This window comes from Alternaria burnsii, assembly GCF_013036055.1.
Source record: "Alternaria burnsii strain CBS107.38 chromosome Unknown 730, whole genome shotgun sequence".
NCBI lineage: Eukaryota > Fungi > Ascomycota > Dothideomycetes > Pleosporales > Pleosporaceae > Alternaria > Alternaria burnsii.
In genome coordinates this window covers 882791-901265 of record NW_024066110.1, presented here as the reverse complement: position 1 = coordinate 901265, position 18475 = coordinate 882791, and the positions used below count along the sequence as shown (strand labels likewise).

Genomic DNA, 18475 nt, shown 5'->3' with positions numbered 1-18475 from the left:
CCTCAGCCGTGGTGGAGCCGTGGTGGAGCCGCGTAACCACGCATTTACATCTTTGTGATGACGTAAAGCAAGGAACTGGAGAGCCGGTAGGTAGGCAAGTGCGTCCGGCATGCATGCAGGTGCGTGCACGAATTGTGGCTGCATCTTATCGTGCTATCTTATCTGTGGGCCAATTACCCAGCTTGCCTCGGTACCTGGGCTAATTCGAGCGTGCTCGCGCTCAGGACGCGTCTGCTATGATCACTGTATATCGGTCGCCATGAGTCGTGTGTGTGTGTGTGAGAGAGAGAGAGAGTTGGTCAATTGACGCGTAAATGCCCAACCTGTGCACTAGTTGGATGTATTGATAGCGGCCTTCATGATGGGGCATCAGAGCTTGCGGCAACGGCAACTGTGCAAGGTGCAATAGCAAACAGCCGCAGTGTGTCTCTCGGAAGGCTCATCGTGTTTACTGCCGATTCAGAGCACGATGAGGATAGAGGACAATGTACACAACTAGACGCGGAGTACAGTTGAAGTACCTGCGGACTGTCCTGACTTTTCGCTCTACTAGTCGAGGCGCCATCCCGCCATTTCGCCAAGCTGGACCCTGACATGCCACCCAATCGCGTCGGCTGGCGCCTGTAATGCGACTTCCCCAACCACGACGCGACTGCTCTCACGCATCTTCCACAACTCCAATTCTGTTTTCATATCTTTCACTTGAAGTTTGAAAGGAGCTGGAAAGACTCATTGCCATTCTGTTACTAGTCTTCTGTCCGTAAATCAACAGTGCACCCCTGCGCGTCGTTCGTCCCCATCTTAACGCGTCGCAACAGCCGACAAGCCGCAGAGACAACATGAGCGCCACAACACCACAGAGACCAAATATGGCTTCTCAACATACTCCCTCCAAGACGCCCTCGCGACGCGTGCTTGGTGATCTCACCTCCAAAGCCATCAATACACCCTCTACCCCAAAGGCCTACGATCCAGCTGAAGCCGCTCGCGCCCAAAGCCCACTAAAGCAAGTCACGACGCACACTCCAACGAACCCTATCGGCAAGGAAAACCTCATGACTCCCCAGACGAATTCAAATAGCAAGAAGAGGGGCATCGAAGAAGTTGAAGGTGTTGAATCTCTCGAGAGCGTAAAGATGCTTGCTCGTGCCTGCGACGAGAGTCTTTCCAGCACCGGCACGCGCCTAACCACCGACGCTGTCCAGAAATATACGGTAGATGATACATCGTGCCCTGCACCTTCTCACGCCACTAACAACTGCAAGGAGAACAATCCCATCGGCCTCGCGGACCCCGGATCACCCACCGAACGCGCCACACCAACACCATCGCCCGAACCAGAGCCAATGCAAGCTTCTCAGAAGAGCAACCAGTCATTTTCTGACCTTCTCAACTATGATTTGTGCGCCAGTCAGAAGAGTGAACACGGAGAACGTGTAGCGATGCCGGCCGCTGCCCCCGCGCCGGCAGTCACAGAAGGAAAGAGGAGGTCGCGTGCCGAACAATTGCGAACACGCCTCAAGTTTGGCTTGTACAAGATCAAGACGAACCAGGTCACTAAGCGCGACGCGGATATCATCGGGCCTTACGAAGCCCGTGCCTCTTACCCGTCAGACGCGCTCAACGCGTCGAGATCAACAGCCATGACGTCTTCCGGCGAGTCTTTGGGCGCTTACCGCGTACCAAACATCACTGTATCATCCCCGCGACGCGATCAAGGACCTGTTTTTGTGCAAGCAAATCTGGATCCCTTCCGTCCTATAAGTAAACTTGGTCCTGCACCAGTTCAGTTCGCAATCCCACAAGGCAATATGCCAGCATCATCACGTATGGTACCCGGATACGTCCTTTCCTCCTCACCGCCCGGGCCTCAGCTGCCCAATTCTGTAGCTCCTGATCAGCTCTCCTCACCCATCCGAGCTAGGAATTACTACGAGCCGCCCTCTGAGTCCAGGATACAAATAGGTGAACACGACGCGGATCGCATCAACCTGCGGGAAGAAGACCCGCATTATAGACTCCAAAGACTCAAGCAACAACAGTATAGCTTGGCTCGCAGTGTCGGCGGTGTAAAGGGTGATGCGGCGGAAGGCCTGCTGCAGCTTATGCAAGACTCGCGGTAGATATCTCAAGTACAATCAACAACGAATATTCGCTCCCGTTGTTGTATTAGCAACGATTGAAATTGCCAGACTACAAAGTATCCTCCCCTTGCGAAATCCTGGTTCATCCAATTGTCATCTTGTTTTCCGTGCTAGCAATACTGATTGTGAGCCCGTGTACGAGATGTCGGTCGATCAAGTCATGGCCACGAGCGTCATAGAAGGTTGATTTGAGGAGGTGAGTTCGATTTCATTACAAAGTGCGGGTAGTATCGTCTTGTCTTTCCGCACGTGGGCCGTCAGATCGTGACTCCTGTTTCACACCTGCAGGCTGACCCTCTACCACCTTTATATCAACCTCCATATCCTCTTCCACCTTAACATCGTCCTTATGGTGAGGATGCTGCCCCAAAGGCTCAAGAACACCGTTTGCCAGTTTGACGTTTTCGTGGGCAGCTTGAGATTCACTAGTCGACATCTCGCTCCTCTTCGCCTTGCGTTCACTATTCCCATACCGTGGGCGAAGCTGTCTAGACACAGGCAGTGTCTGCATGCTGGCATCGGTAATCAGGTCTACCATATCCAAACAGTTTTCCACAAAAGCTTTGACGGTAACTTCATTGCGCAACTCTCTATCGCCATGGCCGTCGTAATGTGCCGTGAGTACACCGCCCTTTGCACCAAATTTGCCAGACTGCACTGTGCTATATGAGATGTCTTCACCGAACAAGTTTCCGGTGACAGATTGCCGAAATTGGACACCAGAGAAGTGGTACGTGACATTGCGCGTCCCCTTTTCCTCACTCGAAACTCCGGGTATAGTCCACTCGGGAATTTCGATGCGAAGGGGTGGAGCGGTGAGGCGGCCGCCACTCTCGATGTTCTCTACCACAGCATCGACCCATGCCTGTACGTCCTTGTCGTTGTGGTCCTTGACGCTGAAGTGCAGACTTCCACGGCGATAGAATCGTACATCTGATGCTCTATCAGGGAGCAGAACATCGTGGATGCGTTGCTGGAAGCTGAGTGTCATTTTGTGAAGAGTTGCTCTGGCGCCACTCCTGCCAGTACGCATCTGTACGTTGAGACTGGGGAACAATTGGTCAGACGCGTTCGAGAGATCAGGTCTGAATTGGTAGTGTAAAGATGGCGTTTGCAAGCGCGCAGTAGCTGTCAGATTGGGTGAGGCAAGGAGGTTATTTAAGCCAGGGATTGTCGGCAGAAAAGGCGACTGAGATGGTTGGGCGAGCGCTGCTTCTACTACTCGTTTTGAGTCTGCATCTTTCAGGGGAAACAATACCTGACCAAATTCAGCAGAGAGCTTATATGTCGGTTCCGGGATCCAATGGTTAAGCTCATGTGTAGGCAGTGACACATCAGAGGCAGATTGTAGTACGGTCGCCGTAGTGCGGTTCACTAGAGCGTGCAATGCTGTCTTCGGGGCTTTCGCAAGTTTCTCGGCCTCAGAATCAACATATTCAGGTTCCGTGAGGCGTACGATAGGCATCGATAGACGTCCTAAATCACCTCTGCGGTACTTGTACTCTACAGAACTGTCTTCTGGGAACACTGGCAATAAGAATGCTGCGCTATCGTCATTTCCCAATTGCTGCGTATCAAAAGTACGTGTAACTGGCTCTTCGAAAGGCAGGAAGCGGATCAGTGTTCGTTTCGCTTCGTTTATAGAGTTCTTGTCGAAGCCTCTGATCGTTAACTGCAGGAATCAGCTACATTCAGAACGTGATACAAAACCCAGGCATACCATGGTCTTGCCGACAGCCTCGATACTCGTACGAGTCAGCATCGAGACAATATCGAAGTCTTTCTGTGTATAGAACAACGAGACCAAATTTGGTTTGGGGTTCGATGTAACATCGATGTTAGCATTCTGATGCAGATAGCTGCTCAAGTTCATCCCCTTCATCTCCGTGCGTTGAAAAGCTTCTTCGATATCGTCGGCAGCGTACTCGGCTGTGGTCTTATCTGCTGTGATGCGAAGGATGCCGTGCTGTTTGTATACATCGAGTCTTGCTCGCCGGGTCCGTCGAATCTTGTCCAACAGTGTTTCCTTTTCTGCAACCATGTCAGCGAATTTCATGATGACATGTGCTAATGTACGTACCGCCGGCCTTCAGGAGCGCCAACTGCCATGATTGCAGGGAAAGCTCAAGCTCTCCAGGCGACTCTATCTCTTCCAGAAGCATGAGATTCCAGACGTCCCTCAGTATGCGATCAACGAGCAGCTGTTTGCTGACATTTTTACGGTAACGTTTGATTTTGACATGACGATCGACGCCAGGCAAGCGCTGGGTGATATCCGTGGTACCAGGCTGCCACTCAGAGCGCTCTACCGACCGATCCTGGTCTCCTGATCCTGGCTTCTGTTTGATGCTGTTTATGACACCCTGTTTCACTTTCTCCTTCCGTATGTTCTTAGCGACCGAATAGAATGCTATTAACTGCTGATGTGTGAAACCATTCATGAGTGTTTTCCTAAGCTTGACAAAGGTCGTTTGCTTGACATAATGCGGCTCATCGAGGCCGCTATCATTTTTCGGCCGCAAGGTTTCAATCTGCTCGTATATCTCTTCCGACGTGACGGCCTTCCCTTCCTCCTGCAGCGAGGCGACTATGTCTGGGATTTCAGGAGCTTCAGAGGATACGGTATTTTCAGGCTCTTCGAGGTTTTCGGCGGCTTTCTCTGGTGTCAGTTCTGCAATTTCCCTCAGAACTAAAATATCGGCATCGTCGCCCAATCGCTTCACGCCCAAATTTGCTGTCTCTCGTATGACTCCACCCCCCTTCTTTCTCCTTAGTCGGTTCAGGGGCGTCACTTCTCTTGTGATCTTCAGCTTTGGTTGTTGCGCCTGCGACGGCACCGCCAGCTCTTCGACATTATCGTGGCGGCGAGTAGATGCGGAAAACTTGGCGTGGGATCGTGGACGAGCAAAGGCAGGAAGTCGCCGTCGGGCAATTTGCGCTTCACATCGGAGGCATACAAATGCACTAGAGGTACAGGGCGCAAGCATGAAGGAGTTCGGCGTGGTGAAGACGTGCAATGGTGATGGTTGTAACGGGTTTGGAAAGTGCAATGCGTGCATCAACTTTCGTGACCGCCCAATTCTGCCATCGCGCTTTCACGTGCGAGGCGCGTCATACTACATAGTATGTTGCGTCACTTCAAAGCTAGATATTAGGTGCTGGGATTTGTGTCTACAGTGCTACATTGGGATTTCTTAGGCTGGACGATGCCAGCTGACTAGGTCTTCTCGCAAATCAAATTCATCCACCTCGTGGTGTGGACGATGTCGTTTTCGCGCAGCCTCCGCCTTCATCTGCGATGCCTGCTGCTCCAGACTTCCTCTGCCCCGCACGTTGGGTGAGTGACTTGAGTTTGTGTCTCCAGGGCGCAGTGTCTCATGCGACTTGCGATGAGAGCTGCTGCTGCCGCGCATGTGTCTGGGCTCGCTCTCGCTCACAGAGCTGCTGCTATCGCCCGCTGCGAACCGCAAGGGCTGGGCTCGCGGCTGCTGAGAGTATGGTTTCTCGCGATCGCCCCATCCATCTCCTCCTGCAAAAATGTCCTCGATGCATTCGTCTGCCTTGAGCTCACCGGGTTGTGCGGACCAATATGCGGCGAGCGTACGTCGATACATGTCTTGGAGTTCGCCGGCTTCGCGTGACTTACTCGTCAATGAGGGCGCAACTGTGGATATGAGTACAAGCGTGGTTGAGTCGGGTGCGCCTTACCTCCGTGATCCTCAAGCTCGGCCTGCTCTCCTGCCATGATACCAGCAATACCACTGAAAACTTGCGCCGTCTTTAGGGCAGGCGCAATGAAGTTCTTGTCGCCTTCCGTCTGCTTCATGTATATCCCAAGCTTGAGCGTGCTGTTGATCTTGCTGTCTTGCATGAGGTATCTCCGTGTGACGCCTGGCTCCTCACCCGCCATGGCCGCCATCTCGCTCTGCTCAATGTACTCGGCGAGATTGAGCTTAATGATTCCCAGTGTGATGCGTTCGCCTCTTCCCGAGCCTCTGCCGTATTCTTGCACGACCTCGAACTCGATGCAACACTCCTGTAGCATGCCATTCTTGTCAACAGTAAGGCGGACAGGGAGGGTGATGTCGTAGTTGTAGGCGACTTTGTGGTCCTTGACCTGGCAGTTGGCTGTGCGGCCACGATGCTCGGCGGCTGTCGAATGCGAGAGGTGCCATTTTATAAACGATGTGCCAGATACGAGTGGTACGTTGTTCAGGTCGATTATCTGGCGTCGTCAACATAGCATCCTACGCCTTGGTACGGGCAGCTCACTCTTAGGTGCAGGTCAAACTTTGGCTGCGCAGATGTCAGCCCATGCAGCTTCCGTGTACTAGCTCTGTCTTACTCGTCGGTTCTTGGGTACTGCAATCGTGAGTGTTTGAGTCGCAAATGCGACGGTGCGGCGCATGGCCATTGCTCACCAAACGCTTGCATGTTGAGGAGAGAGGACTAAAACCAAGGCGGTACGTGGAGGTGAAGGCAGCCCGGGTCTTACTCGTACTGAGCGTGTGACAGGGTTCTTTGTGATTGAGTAGCAGGAGCGATGCTTTGCGACCGCGAAGGTAACAATGGACCCTGGCTCTGCCTGGCTCCCCGGATCATCCGAGCCCTAACTCCGCCCACACTCTTTCCACCCACAACTTGCACTCACTGCCATGCCCCCAGATGCAAATGCCATCGCAGACTGCGTGTTACGGGCTTTTGCTCAGCTACCTGAAAAGAGGAAGCCGAGACCCCGCCACGATGGCGCGAGGGAATGGGTGCCCCTCGCCGGAATCGTCTTATCTAAAGGTAATCGCTCACTTGCATCCGGAAGGAGCTTTACTTGCTTATGCTCATGACTTAGTGAAGGCCAAAGCCTATCATGTGTATCTTTAGGGTGAGCCATTTCCATCAGCCGACCTCCAAGGGTGCTTTCTCAAGAAACGGGCATCGTGTAGCCCAGTAGTTCGCCGGGTGAGGTATCAGCCATACAGGTCAGACAGGGCGCACGGGGTTGATTCAATTGACCCTGAACAAGCTAGCTATTGCATAGAATCTGCTCGTAGACGAGGTTAGCGACTATGGACATACACTGAGCCTTTTCCAGCACTGGCATGAAATGTCTCCCTGCCAACAAACTACCCGTCGCACACGGTAACATCCTCCACGACTGGCACGCCGAAGTCATCGCCATTCGAGCCTTCAACCGTTACCTCTTGGACGAATGCACTCTCATATCAACGCCACCTTATCCAACGTCCGGCCTTCTTCGAAAAGTATCACCTGACGAACAAACCAGAGACCTACAGCAGCCTTTCACAATCCGAGAAGATGTATCCCTTCACATGTACTGCTCTGAAGCACCCTGTGGAGACGCAAGCATGGAGCTCACTATGGCTGCGCAAGAAGATGCAACGCCGTGGACCAGTACGCCGCCAACTCTTTCCTCCACACCACATTCCGGTGATGAAGGAGAGGCCTCAGCACTCCGGGGGCGATCCAACTTCTCTCTTTTGGGCGTCGTTCGCGCGAAGCCTTCGCGACCAGATGCGCCGCCTACGCTGAGCAAATCCTGCACAGACAAGCTTGCAGTGAAACAAGCCACATCCTTGCTCTCATCAACATCATCTCTATTCGTTAGTCCTCAGAACGCTTACCTGGAAACCTTGGTGCTACCAGACTCCCAGTACATACCACAAGCTTGTGAACGCGCCTTCTCTTCGTCCGGTCGCCTCAGGTGTCTTGACTCGAATGAGTGGAAAGGCGGCTACCGCTTCCAGCCCTTCACCATCCTTCCCACAGATCGAGAGTTTACTTGGTCACGCCGCGCACTATGCTCTACCGAAAAAGCGGTGCCTAGTAACATATCTGCGGTGTGGACACCGACTTGGCAGGAGACTCTGATTGGCGGCGTAATGCAGGGCCGGAAGCAATTAGACCCTCGAGGAGCAAGTAAGATATGCCGAAGGGGATTGTGGCTAGAAGGCCTGCGCTTGGCGGGAGTACTAGGTGGAACAGTGGTGACGAGTGGGGCACTGCGTAAGAGGAAGTATGCGGAGATGAAAGGATCTGAAGAGCTCATCGAGAGGACTAGGGCTAAAGAAGACATACGCAAAGCCTTGAAGGGATGGGTAAGAAACACTGGTGACGACGACTTCTCCATCAAACCCTCACTATCAACACCCTAGAATCGTGTTCTTGTGTATTGAATCCATCTCAAACATCTCGGATTCCATCTTTTCCCTCGCGAAACGTACCCCACGCTCCACTCCTCCCTTCCCACCGATCGCTCACTATCTCCAACACACCTACCATTTCAACGCCTCTCTTGTGTCCTGACCTCTCGGTATCACTGTAGTGAACTCTCGCATCCAGTGGCCGTCTTGGTATCCGACTCACTAATATCTCCATGTCTGTATATCTTCCTAGGAGATCCATCAAGCCAGGTACAGCGTCATTGCTCGCGAAGATGGAAGGCGGGAGAGGCGGGTTCCAACGTTGTTGCTGGGGCAGAGGACCTAGTTGATTCTGTGGTGCAAAGCGTTTCGGTGAGGAAGCGCGGGGAGGGTGAGCCGGGTTTGTGAGGAGGGTATGGAGTGAATGAGACCTTGTTAAGTCTGTGAGAGTGGTGAACAAAGAGGCTGCCATGGTATTCGCTGGGAGCTAGTCATCATTCCTGTTCTCAATGAAAATGTGATTGTGACCAAATACCTCGAATGTAATCGGTTCTCAACAATGGGTTGAAGACATGGGCAAAACTGTCGACTAGCATGAATTTGATGTAGCCTCGCTTTGCTTCCGCGTGCGTGATTCCTAGCGTTCCCACTGGCTCGAGTTGTCGTGCCTCCGCTCCTTCTTGGTCTTTTGCTGGTTGTGCTGCTGCGGTAACGGTAGATTCTGAATCGAACAACATCTCCTCGTCGTCTTCCTCGTCCTCAGAGTCCGCGACATATGTCCGCTTCATCTTCACCTTTTCGACTGGTAGCGCTTCTTTCATCTTCTCATTTACCAGGGTGGGTTCCGCAACATTCTGCCCTGCAATATCATCCTTAAGCTCCTCGATGGCCTCTCTCACACCAACAAAATCAAAAACCCGCATGATCTTAACGCGGTCCAGAATCCTGGCTGACAGATCCTCGGTCGAAGCTCCGGGTTCTGGATTGATTGCAGAGTGCAGTGAAGCCGTGAGCCTTGGTCGTTGAGACAGTCGTGCAACAATCATTGCGTACAATCGGACCACATCGAAATTGCCTGTTGTATCAATAACAGCAGCCGCCGAGTTCTCATATTGAAGAAGAGAGTCTATGAGTAGGGTACAGCAGATCTAAAAATATTAGAATACGAACATTCCATCCTCACGGTTTCTCTAGAAAGTAATTTTCGATGACAGTAATATTCATATTACTCACCTGGCTCGCACCCGCTCCAGCTTCTCCGCTGATTCTCACAATCCGTCCACTATGTAGTCCGCCGCTCAGTGCATCATCGAAGCTCTTGACTCCACTCCGCAGTCGTTTCTTCTCGATACTGACGCTGCACAAGCTCTCTAGCAGCTCACTGAGGTCTTTGTCGTCGATCGAGTGGGATGCGAGTAGCGGCTCTGCAGGTCTTGCGCTTTCACTCAACCCATTTGAGGTGATATCAACGGCGGCCATGTTGCTGCTGCTAGCCGCATGGTTGTGAGTTGACTCTGAGGCCAATCGGAACCGAGTTCGGAAAGGAAAGTGCTAGCGCAAGATGGAAGGAGAAGGCGCGCGCCATGTAGGCAACTCATGTAAGTTACACTCGAACTTCGCACGGTATGACTAAATTCAGCAAGCACACAATCTATGAGAGACGTTACGTGACGACAAGTCTTTCGTGTTGAGATTCGGAAACATTCTCCTATACTCAGGATTTTGTCTCACTTCCATCCCAGGGTCAACGACATATACGCACCGCGTACATTGAATTCAGCAGTTAGCAAAGTAGGAACGTGTCTATGTTCCTATGTAAACTCCGCAATTTCGCTCGCTCAAATCTTCATAGTACAAATTACCGAGCCAACACCATATCCATCATCTGCTCAACCCAACATCAAGGCATCCACTAGCTTCCAATCAGTCCTGACGAGCAACTGACGCCCTGGCCAATACCATACACATCCCTCAGAGTCGTGGCACCGAAGATCATGCTGGGGGGATACGATGGTGGCTTGCGATCCCAAAAGTCCGCTGTCGATCTTAGTGCTGGTCGGGTGCGGCTGAGAAACATGTCGGCGATGTAAGTCATGTGCCAGGGGCAGCAGCGGCATCCAGGTCCGCGCATCGAAGATTGGGCAGTAGGCTGAGTGGGGGTTTTGGGCGACAGAAACGCGTCAAGGTCGATCCTGGTGGGACATCTCCTGCCCCTGAACATCGAGCAGGTCTAGATGGCGATCAAGGGGGGGCAAATCAACGGCCTCACACGTGCATGTCTGATTTGCTTCTGAAGCAACGTCTACTAAGATAGCAGATACGGTAGGGCGCAACGGTTTGGTCTTTGTAAATTTCGATTCAAGCTACGGATTTTTCACGCCTTGCATCCCCCCAAAGTGTCGCAAACTTGTTTGTAGAAGCTACACAAAGTAGCCCAATTTCTTCGCATTAAAAGAAAAGTGATTCGACTGAAAAGTTGGAGATTGGTGATTGAAGAAAAAAGACCCTTGTCAAGCATTTTGGAGCGCCATGATTTCTGTTACACATGAGTGGTATCCAGACCTCGTGCTTTTCAAGTTCAAACTACCCCAGCGCCGGACGAAAGGAAAGTGTATGTCCCGAAAGGATGTGTTTGACAATAGGAGAAATAGGCACTGTCAGCCGTCATCGCTATGGCGCTATGCACGTCGTGTCTTTTTGTGTTTTGAGGTAGTTCTGAGATGACGGAGAAAGTGGTCAAGTCGATCCAACCCTGCCTATGTATTCTCAAGCAGGGCGTCGGCGTCCACCTTTCAGAGACTTGACCCGGTTAAGGAATCCACCACTGGGCTTGCCCTCACCAGTAGGAGACCCTACACTATCTGTCGTGATGGATCGTTGCAGCGCAGCGCCTCGAGGTGGCGAAGGTCCGCCCTCGTTGGTCTTAATAGCTGCACCCTTGGCATCATAGGCCTTGTCGTAGTCGTCGCTGAAGAATGGGTTCTGCTCTGTTGCTTTGGTTTGCGAGATGGCTCCGGCGCTGTAAGGACCACTTGGACTGGTGGCAGATCCGTAACGTGCCTCGGGCGAGGTGATGCGGGGACCATCACCATAACGTCGGGGCTGAGAGATGCCGCGGAATCGCTGGGCAATGGATTTCTTGCGGCCCAAACCACCTTCAGCCAGCTGCTTCTGTCGCTGAGCGTCAGACTCTTCCTGGATCGCTTTACGGGATGCCGGGGCACCCTCGAGAAAAGTGGATGTTCCAAGACCGTGGGTCTGCTCGCCGTGCACAATGTCTTCTCGGCCCTTTGCACTGAACTCTGCAGCCACTGGAGCAGGCTTCTTCCACTCGGTTTCGGCACCGGCAAAGTCGGTGAAGCCCTCAGCACCTCTTCCATGGATCCTGTCTAGATCAATCTTGGTGTTAAGCGGTCCGGAGCCACCTAGAGTATTATTGGCCGAACCGACAGGGAAGGCATGCATAGGTGCGCGCTGGTCCTTCTTACGGTTCCGGTGGGGCTGCACAGCATCGTATGGTCCATCGTGGTGGATCATGCTAGGTCCGTAGATGCCAGTCACATCGAGTTTGTCGATGAGATCAAGACCCTGTGGCCTGCGGACACGCTTTCCGTTCTTATCTTTACCATCTTTGGCACGCTCTTCGCGCTCTCTGCGACGCTCCCTGCGCCTGCGCTCCTCACGCGGATCCAACGAGCCTCGGTCGATGATGGAGGATTCAGAGTTGCGTCGAGGACGGCGGTTCTCACGGCGTTCGGGACTGCTCAGGTGGGGAGGACGCGAAGAACTGGGAGGGCCGCGTGGTCGAGAGCCGCCGCGAGAAGCTTCACGCATGCGCTCAGCGCGCCTCTCCTCTTCGGAGCGAGATGGGCGGTGGCCTGCACGGGGATCTGTGCCGCTCCGGGCAGGAGCCGGGCGTGGTGGGGGAGCTCGCTTCTTGTCGCTGTCATCGATGGTGAGGTTGGCCTGAGTAAGAGCAGGGTAGTCAGCAAACTGCATCACGAAGCGCCTGAAGCGGTCCATGTTGGGTGGCTCAATGGCGACTAGGGATTGTACCGTATTTAATACAGCTGAGGTATGATGTGGCTTGTACGACGTGACGACGTCGGTACCCGTCGCGTCACAGGCAATTGGGGTGCAAGGGGAGGTGAACATACAAAGAGCTCTTCGGCGGCAAAGCCAAAGGTTGATTTCTTGGGAGAGTCCTTCATGGTGGCAGACATGTCAACGAGGTCTCGGGATGCCTCCTTGTTAAATTCGGCCTCGAAGGTAGATATAAAGGGATTGCGCGACATTGGTCTGCTGCCCGAGCTCGAGCGGTTGGCACTGGCGGGCGAGGGGAAGGCGGGTGAAGCAGCTCTGCGGAAGGGGTTGTTGGAGGAGAGGTTGAGCTGCAGGCCTGGCGAGGGTCGCCTCTCTGTAGATAAGCAATATGATCAGCGGCGCGTCCGATTTCGTCACAGGCAGCGGTTTCGGTGAAACAGGCCATTTCAGGAGCCTTACCTGGCATTGACGGCTCTGCAAACATGATGCCGTCCGCTACTCACAACCCTGCTGGGCGGCCCAATCAAACACTGGCGCCGCGGGAGACGACAGGCGTGCTTTGTGCAATTGTTGGCTGGTGACGCACTGGGGACAATCCTGTTCCGGCGCACCTCGCGTAGAGCAGAAGCAGCAAAAGGGGCGGCAGCGGATTTTCCCAAGACCGGCGGTGGTACCGATGCTCTGCTGTGTTTCGTGCTGAGGATAGACGGGCCCTGTTGGCGGGCAGACGACAGGCGGGCGGGGCGCGTGTTTGATGGCTCGTGTTTGAGGCCCGTTAGTAGTCTATGCAACGCCTAGTGAATACAAGACAGCAATGCGCGGGTAGTGGTGGTGAAGGTGGTGGTGGTGGTGATGGTGAGGTGGTGAGGGAGAAGGAAAGCAAAAAAGCAGGTGGTGCAGATGGTGCAGATGGCAGACGATCAAGCGGCAGAGTCAGGAGGAGGCAGGAGGTGGTAGTAGGAGTGCCTGAGCTATAGACCGTCGAGGGCAAGAGCGGCCTAGTTGGGGCTTTTAGAGGCGGGATTAGAGGCAGAGCTTAGCTGGGCCTCGTGTTTACCGCAAGACACCGACCGTGGGTGCGTGGTTCCGTGGCACCGTCCGGCTGTGATTCGAGCGCCCGATCACGAGCTTCCTAAACCGCAGCCACTTTGGCCGGAAAAGACTGTCTAGACGGTAAATCAGGGTGCTAATCCGCTGTGCCTGTGGGGTCGGGGCCCGAGCTGCACTCAGTGCACTGCTGCATGGCAACGCATGGGACAACAAACCTCTGGATATGCACTTGCTGTTTGGCTGAATCGCAGCCTCTGCGATGGCTTTTGATCGCGTCTAGTGCTGCTCTGCCTGCCCAGCTACGGCGCGCGCCCATTGAAACCCCCTCAACCACCCCCGAAACACAACCTGTCGTTTGACACGACCGCAGACTTGACTCGATTTCTCTACACAAGCTCCTCAACCCTGCTGTCCTTGCACCTGTTTGTGCAAGTGCGCGATCCTTAGCCCGCCTCACATACCCAACTGGATTAGCTGCCGACTCTGCGCAACCTGGGAATTGCGGGGAAGACCCTGAACTGCTTTTCTTCAGCCTCAGTGTGACCTACAAGCGCCGCTCCCATACCGACTATCCACCGTCAGCTGTCAAACTCGCCAGCCATGGCTCACGAGACGACCCAAGATGCCCCGGGCGTGGGAGGCTACTCGCGCTTTGAGCTCGAGCTCGAGGTCCGCAATTCCCCTATACTGCGTCGTCATTAGCCCCTGTTTGACCTTCATTAACACACGCCTAGTTTGTCCAGTGCCTTGCCAATCCCGTCTATCTCAACTACCTGGCCCAGCAGAAGACGCTCGACAAGCCCGAATTCGTCGCCTACCTCGGCTACCTGCAGTACTTCAAAGACCCAAAGTACATCAAATTCCTCCAGTACGTCCACCGCCCATCTCACCGCCTGCTTACTGATCGCGTCGCTTCAGTCACCCTGGCCCCACGCTGCGTGCGCTAGAATGGCTGCAGCAGGAGCGTTTCCGGCAGGACATTCTAGCCCCGGGTCTCATGGACAGGCTCGTCATAGAAGGCCAGCGCAACGCAGTCCCAGTGAAGAAAGACTAACTCCCAACACCAGCCATGTCTGCTCGCACGTGGCTTGGTAAAGCTGAGACATCGTCGATCACTGTGGGTTAGCTTCGTCACTATGCAACGTCTCCCTCGACTTTGTCATCTTCAGTCCGACAAGTGGGCAGTTGAGAAGCACGAGGCAAGTTTGGTTCAATAGACTCGAGCTCGTTCCATCACTCGCACTCGCACCCGCACCCGCATGCGACTTTCCGTGGGTCGCCATTGGCATTCAGCCTAAGATCCTGCATCGTGAAGTTAATCCTTCTGTTCCCGTTCTTAGCGAGCGTAGTGTGGAGATGGAATTGGAAAGCCACTACGCACTAGGCTATTAGATATGCTAGACACCATCGTCCGATGCTACGCAGTACTGTGCCTTGATCGCATTCGTGTCATGCAGTTACGTGACGTCGTGATCTATTATCGTTCCCTCTAGCAACCAGATGCAACACAGACAACAGACCCTGACCCTGACTCAACAGCACGTTTACAAGCGGCATCCTAGCAAACACGTCGGATACACTACCATGCGTATCTTCCAAGCGTTCCGTGATATCTAGGATAAGCTCGAGCGTCCCATGTACCACGTGACGTCTCGGTCGGCTCGAATTGCCCCGCAGCGTGCTATTGCATCACAGCGCAGAGCTACCAACAGGGTGCTTGGACATTGCCGACACAGTACTCACACTGCTCTCTACAATATTGCACTATGCGCTCTGTATCCGAAGCTGAGTGAGCTATCATTGTGCGTCTATGTGATTCCAATTCTAACCTTGCACAGAAAGCACTGGCGGCAGCTCGACGACTTCCACTCCCTGACCGACCTCAAGATTCACGTCTCTGCGCACAAGGAACCCCAGATCACCGCAGGACTCCGGTCCGTTTGTTGGAAGGTACCGTTCACTGCGCCCTTCCTCCCTTCTCAACGCTCATGGGAAGATTAGATCTTCCTCGTTTTCAAAACGCTTGATCGCTCGTCGTGGCCTACCCACCTCAGCCATGCGCGCAAGACGTATAACTCTCTGCGATCACACTACCTCCGTGCCATACGAAATCCAGACGAATTCGAGTCCTCGGTCGACCCATTGAGCGAACTATCAGAGGTGTGTACACCTGCGACCGGCCGACGCCGCCATCAGACATATCGCTTATTGACAAGTACTAAGTGTTAAAAGTCACCATGGGTAGCCCTCCGTGCCGACGAAGAACTCCGTGCCGAGATATTCCAAGATATTGAGCGATGCATGCCGGACAATGTGTATTTCCGCCAGCCTGCCACTCAGAACATGATGCTGGATATTCTGTTTGTTTGGTGCAAAATGCATCCTGATATAGGATATCGCCAAGGCATGCACGAGATACTCGCGCCTTTGCTATGGGTTGTGGAAAGAGATGCGATAGACGCGACCGATGGGAACACTGCCGCAATGGATCACAGTCTCGCTGAGATGTTGGACTCGGAGTACATTGAGCATGATACGCACATGCTCTTCTCCATCATCATGCAAACAGCAAAATCATTCTACGCGCCGGCTGAAACTGGATCTACAACCAAGGATACACCAATGCTTGCACGAAGCTCTAGGATATTTGAAGGCAGCTTACCAAAGGTAGACCCAGAACTGCATACCCACCTCGTAAAGCTGGAGATCGTGCCTCAGATATTCCTTCTGTAAGCTACCACATGCATCTGTACTTGACTAGTCTAACATCAAGTAGACGCTGGATACGCCTTCTGTTCGGACGAGAGTTCTCACTCGATGCTGTCTTCGACATGTGGGACGCACTCTTTGCGATAGACTCTACGCTAGAGCTCGCTGACATGATTTCAATAGCTATGCTGTTGCGCATACGATGGGAGCTGATGGCAGCTGACACGAATGAAGCATTTGCACTTCTACTGAGATATCCCGAACCAGCTACGCCCCCATATACGTTCATAAAGGACGCGTTGTACCTTCGCGATCACCTTACTCCACCTGGTGGCGCAGAAATCATCACGCGATATGGCAAGCAAGCGCCTATCATTGAGCCCGAGCCAAGAGTCAACGCCCGCGAACCGTCGCCATCGCCTTCATTCATTTCCAGTCGAACGCGCCAAAGCATCGGGTCACCAAGGAGTTTTGTGACTCAACAGGGCGCTGGTTTCGAGGCCTTGATACAAGGTGCTGCCAAAAACGTGCTAGATCGTGGTTCGCAGTGGGGTGTAGGGAAAGCCTTACGGGATGCAGTAGGTGAAGTGAGGAAGAACGTCGAAGCTTATCAGTCAGCGACAAACTCCGGTCAGTCGACACCACGCTCTGGAGGGAGAGAGTTCCGAAAGCCCGGTCAACCGAGTACGGCCGCTGCCAGCGGGCGACCAACCCTTGAAAGGGTGCATTCAGCCAACACTTTCAAGAAGATGGAAGAGCTGGATCGCAGGAACAAGAGCCTAGCTAAGATGTTAGAAGTTGCCGTCGGAGATTTGTGGGAGTATCACAGGGAGCGTGATGAGGCACAAAAAGCAAAAGAAAATGATGAAAAAGGGAAAGAAGCAATGGAAGCCCTTAGCCTTGCGATCGCGAAAGTGCAGTTTGTTCAAGTCTATCTTGATGACTCTTCCTTGCCACTTCCCGTCGATGAAGCAACGGAACAAGCTTCAACTGCACAAGCCGCGATCAGCTTGGCTTCTCCGACTCCTCAATCTCCGATGTCATCGGGGCAAGCCTCCAGTGTTCCACCTCTCTCTTTGGGCACGACGTCTCAGTCGACCACTCCATTGAAAGCCAACTCTAGGAACGCTACCCCGTTGAGCTCCCGCCCCACATCACCGCCGGCCCGCACATTATCACCCCCGTCAAAGCTCGCTTCGACTCTTTCTCCCCCTTCACGGCCGCATCTTACATCCTCAAATTTTTCCTGGATGCTTGGTGAAGACTCGGCATCCTCAAACTTCGCCTCCGGTGCTGCGCACTCAACCTTCTCATCTGATGAGAAGAGACGCATGAAGGGCAAAGGCTTTCTGTTTGGAGACGATGACGATGATGAGGGTAGCATCAAGGATGGAAAGAAAGGGAATGTGAATAACAAAAGTGGGGCTAAGGGCGGCAAGAATGCGAAAGGGAAGCACACGGTAGAGAATGAGGTGGAAGAGGAGGTGATCGATCTTGCCAACATGGGGAAAAGAGGCGTGATTTGAACATATCCCACGCGTCGAAGCTGAGTACCCTAGGCGCATGAACAGCCTTGAAGGCTGCGCAACAGATTCGGTGTTTCAATATGTCTGGCCACTTACATTGGATGCTCACAATACGGCTATTCCATCATGCCATATCTTCGCCACATGTAAAGCCACAACTCGACGACTTCGCTGGCAAACAAGAGAAAGTACACAGGACATGATAAGGAAATGACGTCGCATTCGTATATTCCAGGGTATCTACAGTGTTGTCTACATCCCGGTGGCACATGCACCGTCTACGCCCCACCCGACAAGCTTACACACTAGCTCCCACGTAACTTGCTCAAATCAGGTTACATGCTTGCGCCGACACCTCATCCAGCCGCTCGATTCGCCACCACAGCCACTACATACATCACCTTTCTACTCATGATTCGCCGATGACCCGCCTAATAGCAAGCTTGGAAAAAAGCCCGTGTCATAGCGTAGGATCCATTGGTAAGTGCGGCTATCGGTGTCGCATCTTTAGTTCCGGAAGTGGTATGTCACCGAGCCCTGACATATAAAAGGCGTGCCCCGCTTCTACCCCTCCGACTGATTCTCTCTACAGCAAACGATCAAAGCAACAGAACGACACCACTCTTTCAATTATCAAACCAAACTTTCAACCTCTCCCAATACACATCAAAATGAAGGGCGGCTGCGGAAACTCTGGATGCACTTGCGCCGACTGCGGCTGCGCACCGGGAGCTTGCAACTGCAACTGTATGTTCCTTTGCCTTATCTCACACGACCCGTCGTGGCGCATCCACCGCATGTCTCACATTGAACTTCGTTGCTAATAAATGTTGTACAGAAATCC

The 18475-nt window shown here is 53.2% G+C and overlaps 7 protein-coding genes across 7 annotated transcripts; 4 read left to right on the top strand and 3 right to left on the bottom strand.

Annotated features, from left to right (window-relative positions):
- Positions 1-869: 869 nt before the first annotated feature.
- Positions 870-2123, top strand: GT037_003711 (uncharacterized protein; the record flags this gene model as incomplete). Its single annotated transcript, XM_038928758.1, has 1 exon — positions 870-2123. One exon carries the CDS (start codon positions 870-872, stop codon positions 2121-2123), a length of 1254 nt encoding a protein of 417 aa, XP_038788465.1.
- Positions 2124-2355: 232 nt separating this feature from the next.
- On the bottom strand, positions 2356-6558 carry GT037_003710 (uncharacterized protein; the record flags this gene model as incomplete). The annotated part of the gene is made up of 7 exons (XM_038928757.1): positions 2356-3816; positions 3865-4175; positions 4225-5082; positions 5407-5808; positions 5853-6369; positions 6417-6440; positions 6490-6558. The coding sequence occupies 7 exons, from the start codon at positions 6556-6558 to the stop codon at positions 2356-2358; spliced, it is 3642 nt and encodes a 1213-aa protein (XP_038788464.1).
- A 241-nt stretch (positions 6559-6799) lies between these two features.
- GT037_003709 (trna-specific adenosine deaminase) lies at positions 6800-8314 on the top strand (the record flags this gene model as incomplete). Its single annotated transcript, XM_038928756.1, has 3 exons — positions 6800-6935; positions 6991-7012; positions 7234-8314. 3 exons carry the CDS (start codon positions 6800-6802, stop codon positions 8312-8314), a joined length of 1239 nt encoding a protein of 412 aa, XP_038788463.1.
- A 494-nt stretch (positions 8315-8808) lies between these two features.
- On the bottom strand, positions 8809-9781 carry GT037_003708 (uncharacterized protein; the record flags this gene model as incomplete). Its single annotated transcript, XM_038928755.1, has 2 exons — positions 8809-9450; positions 9536-9781. The coding sequence occupies 2 exons, from the start codon at positions 9779-9781 to the stop codon at positions 8809-8811; spliced, it is 888 nt and encodes a 295-aa protein (XP_038788462.1).
- Positions 9782-11068: 1287 nt separating this feature from the next.
- On the bottom strand, positions 11069-12830 carry GT037_003707 (membrane associated protein pal1; the record flags this gene model as incomplete). Its single annotated transcript, XM_038928754.1, has 3 exons — positions 11069-12295; positions 12460-12719; positions 12806-12830. 3 exons carry the CDS (start codon positions 12828-12830, stop codon positions 11069-11071), a joined length of 1512 nt encoding a protein of 503 aa, XP_038788461.1.
- Positions 12831-13996: 1166 nt separating this feature from the next.
- Positions 13997-14450, top strand: GT037_003706 (soh1-domain-containing protein; the record flags this gene model as incomplete). The annotated part of the gene is made up of 3 exons (XM_038928753.1): positions 13997-14065; positions 14131-14264; positions 14315-14450. 3 exons carry the CDS (start codon positions 13997-13999, stop codon positions 14448-14450), a joined length of 339 nt encoding a protein of 112 aa, XP_038788460.1.
- A 712-nt stretch (positions 14451-15162) lies between these two features.
- Positions 15163-17631, top strand: GT037_003705 (uncharacterized protein; the record flags this gene model as incomplete). The annotated part of the gene is made up of 5 exons (XM_038928752.1): positions 15163-15185; positions 15235-15346; positions 15398-15556; positions 15629-16125; positions 16173-17631. 5 exons carry the CDS (start codon positions 15163-15165, stop codon positions 17629-17631), a joined length of 2250 nt encoding a protein of 749 aa, XP_038788459.1.
- Positions 17632-18475: the final 844 nt, after the last annotated feature.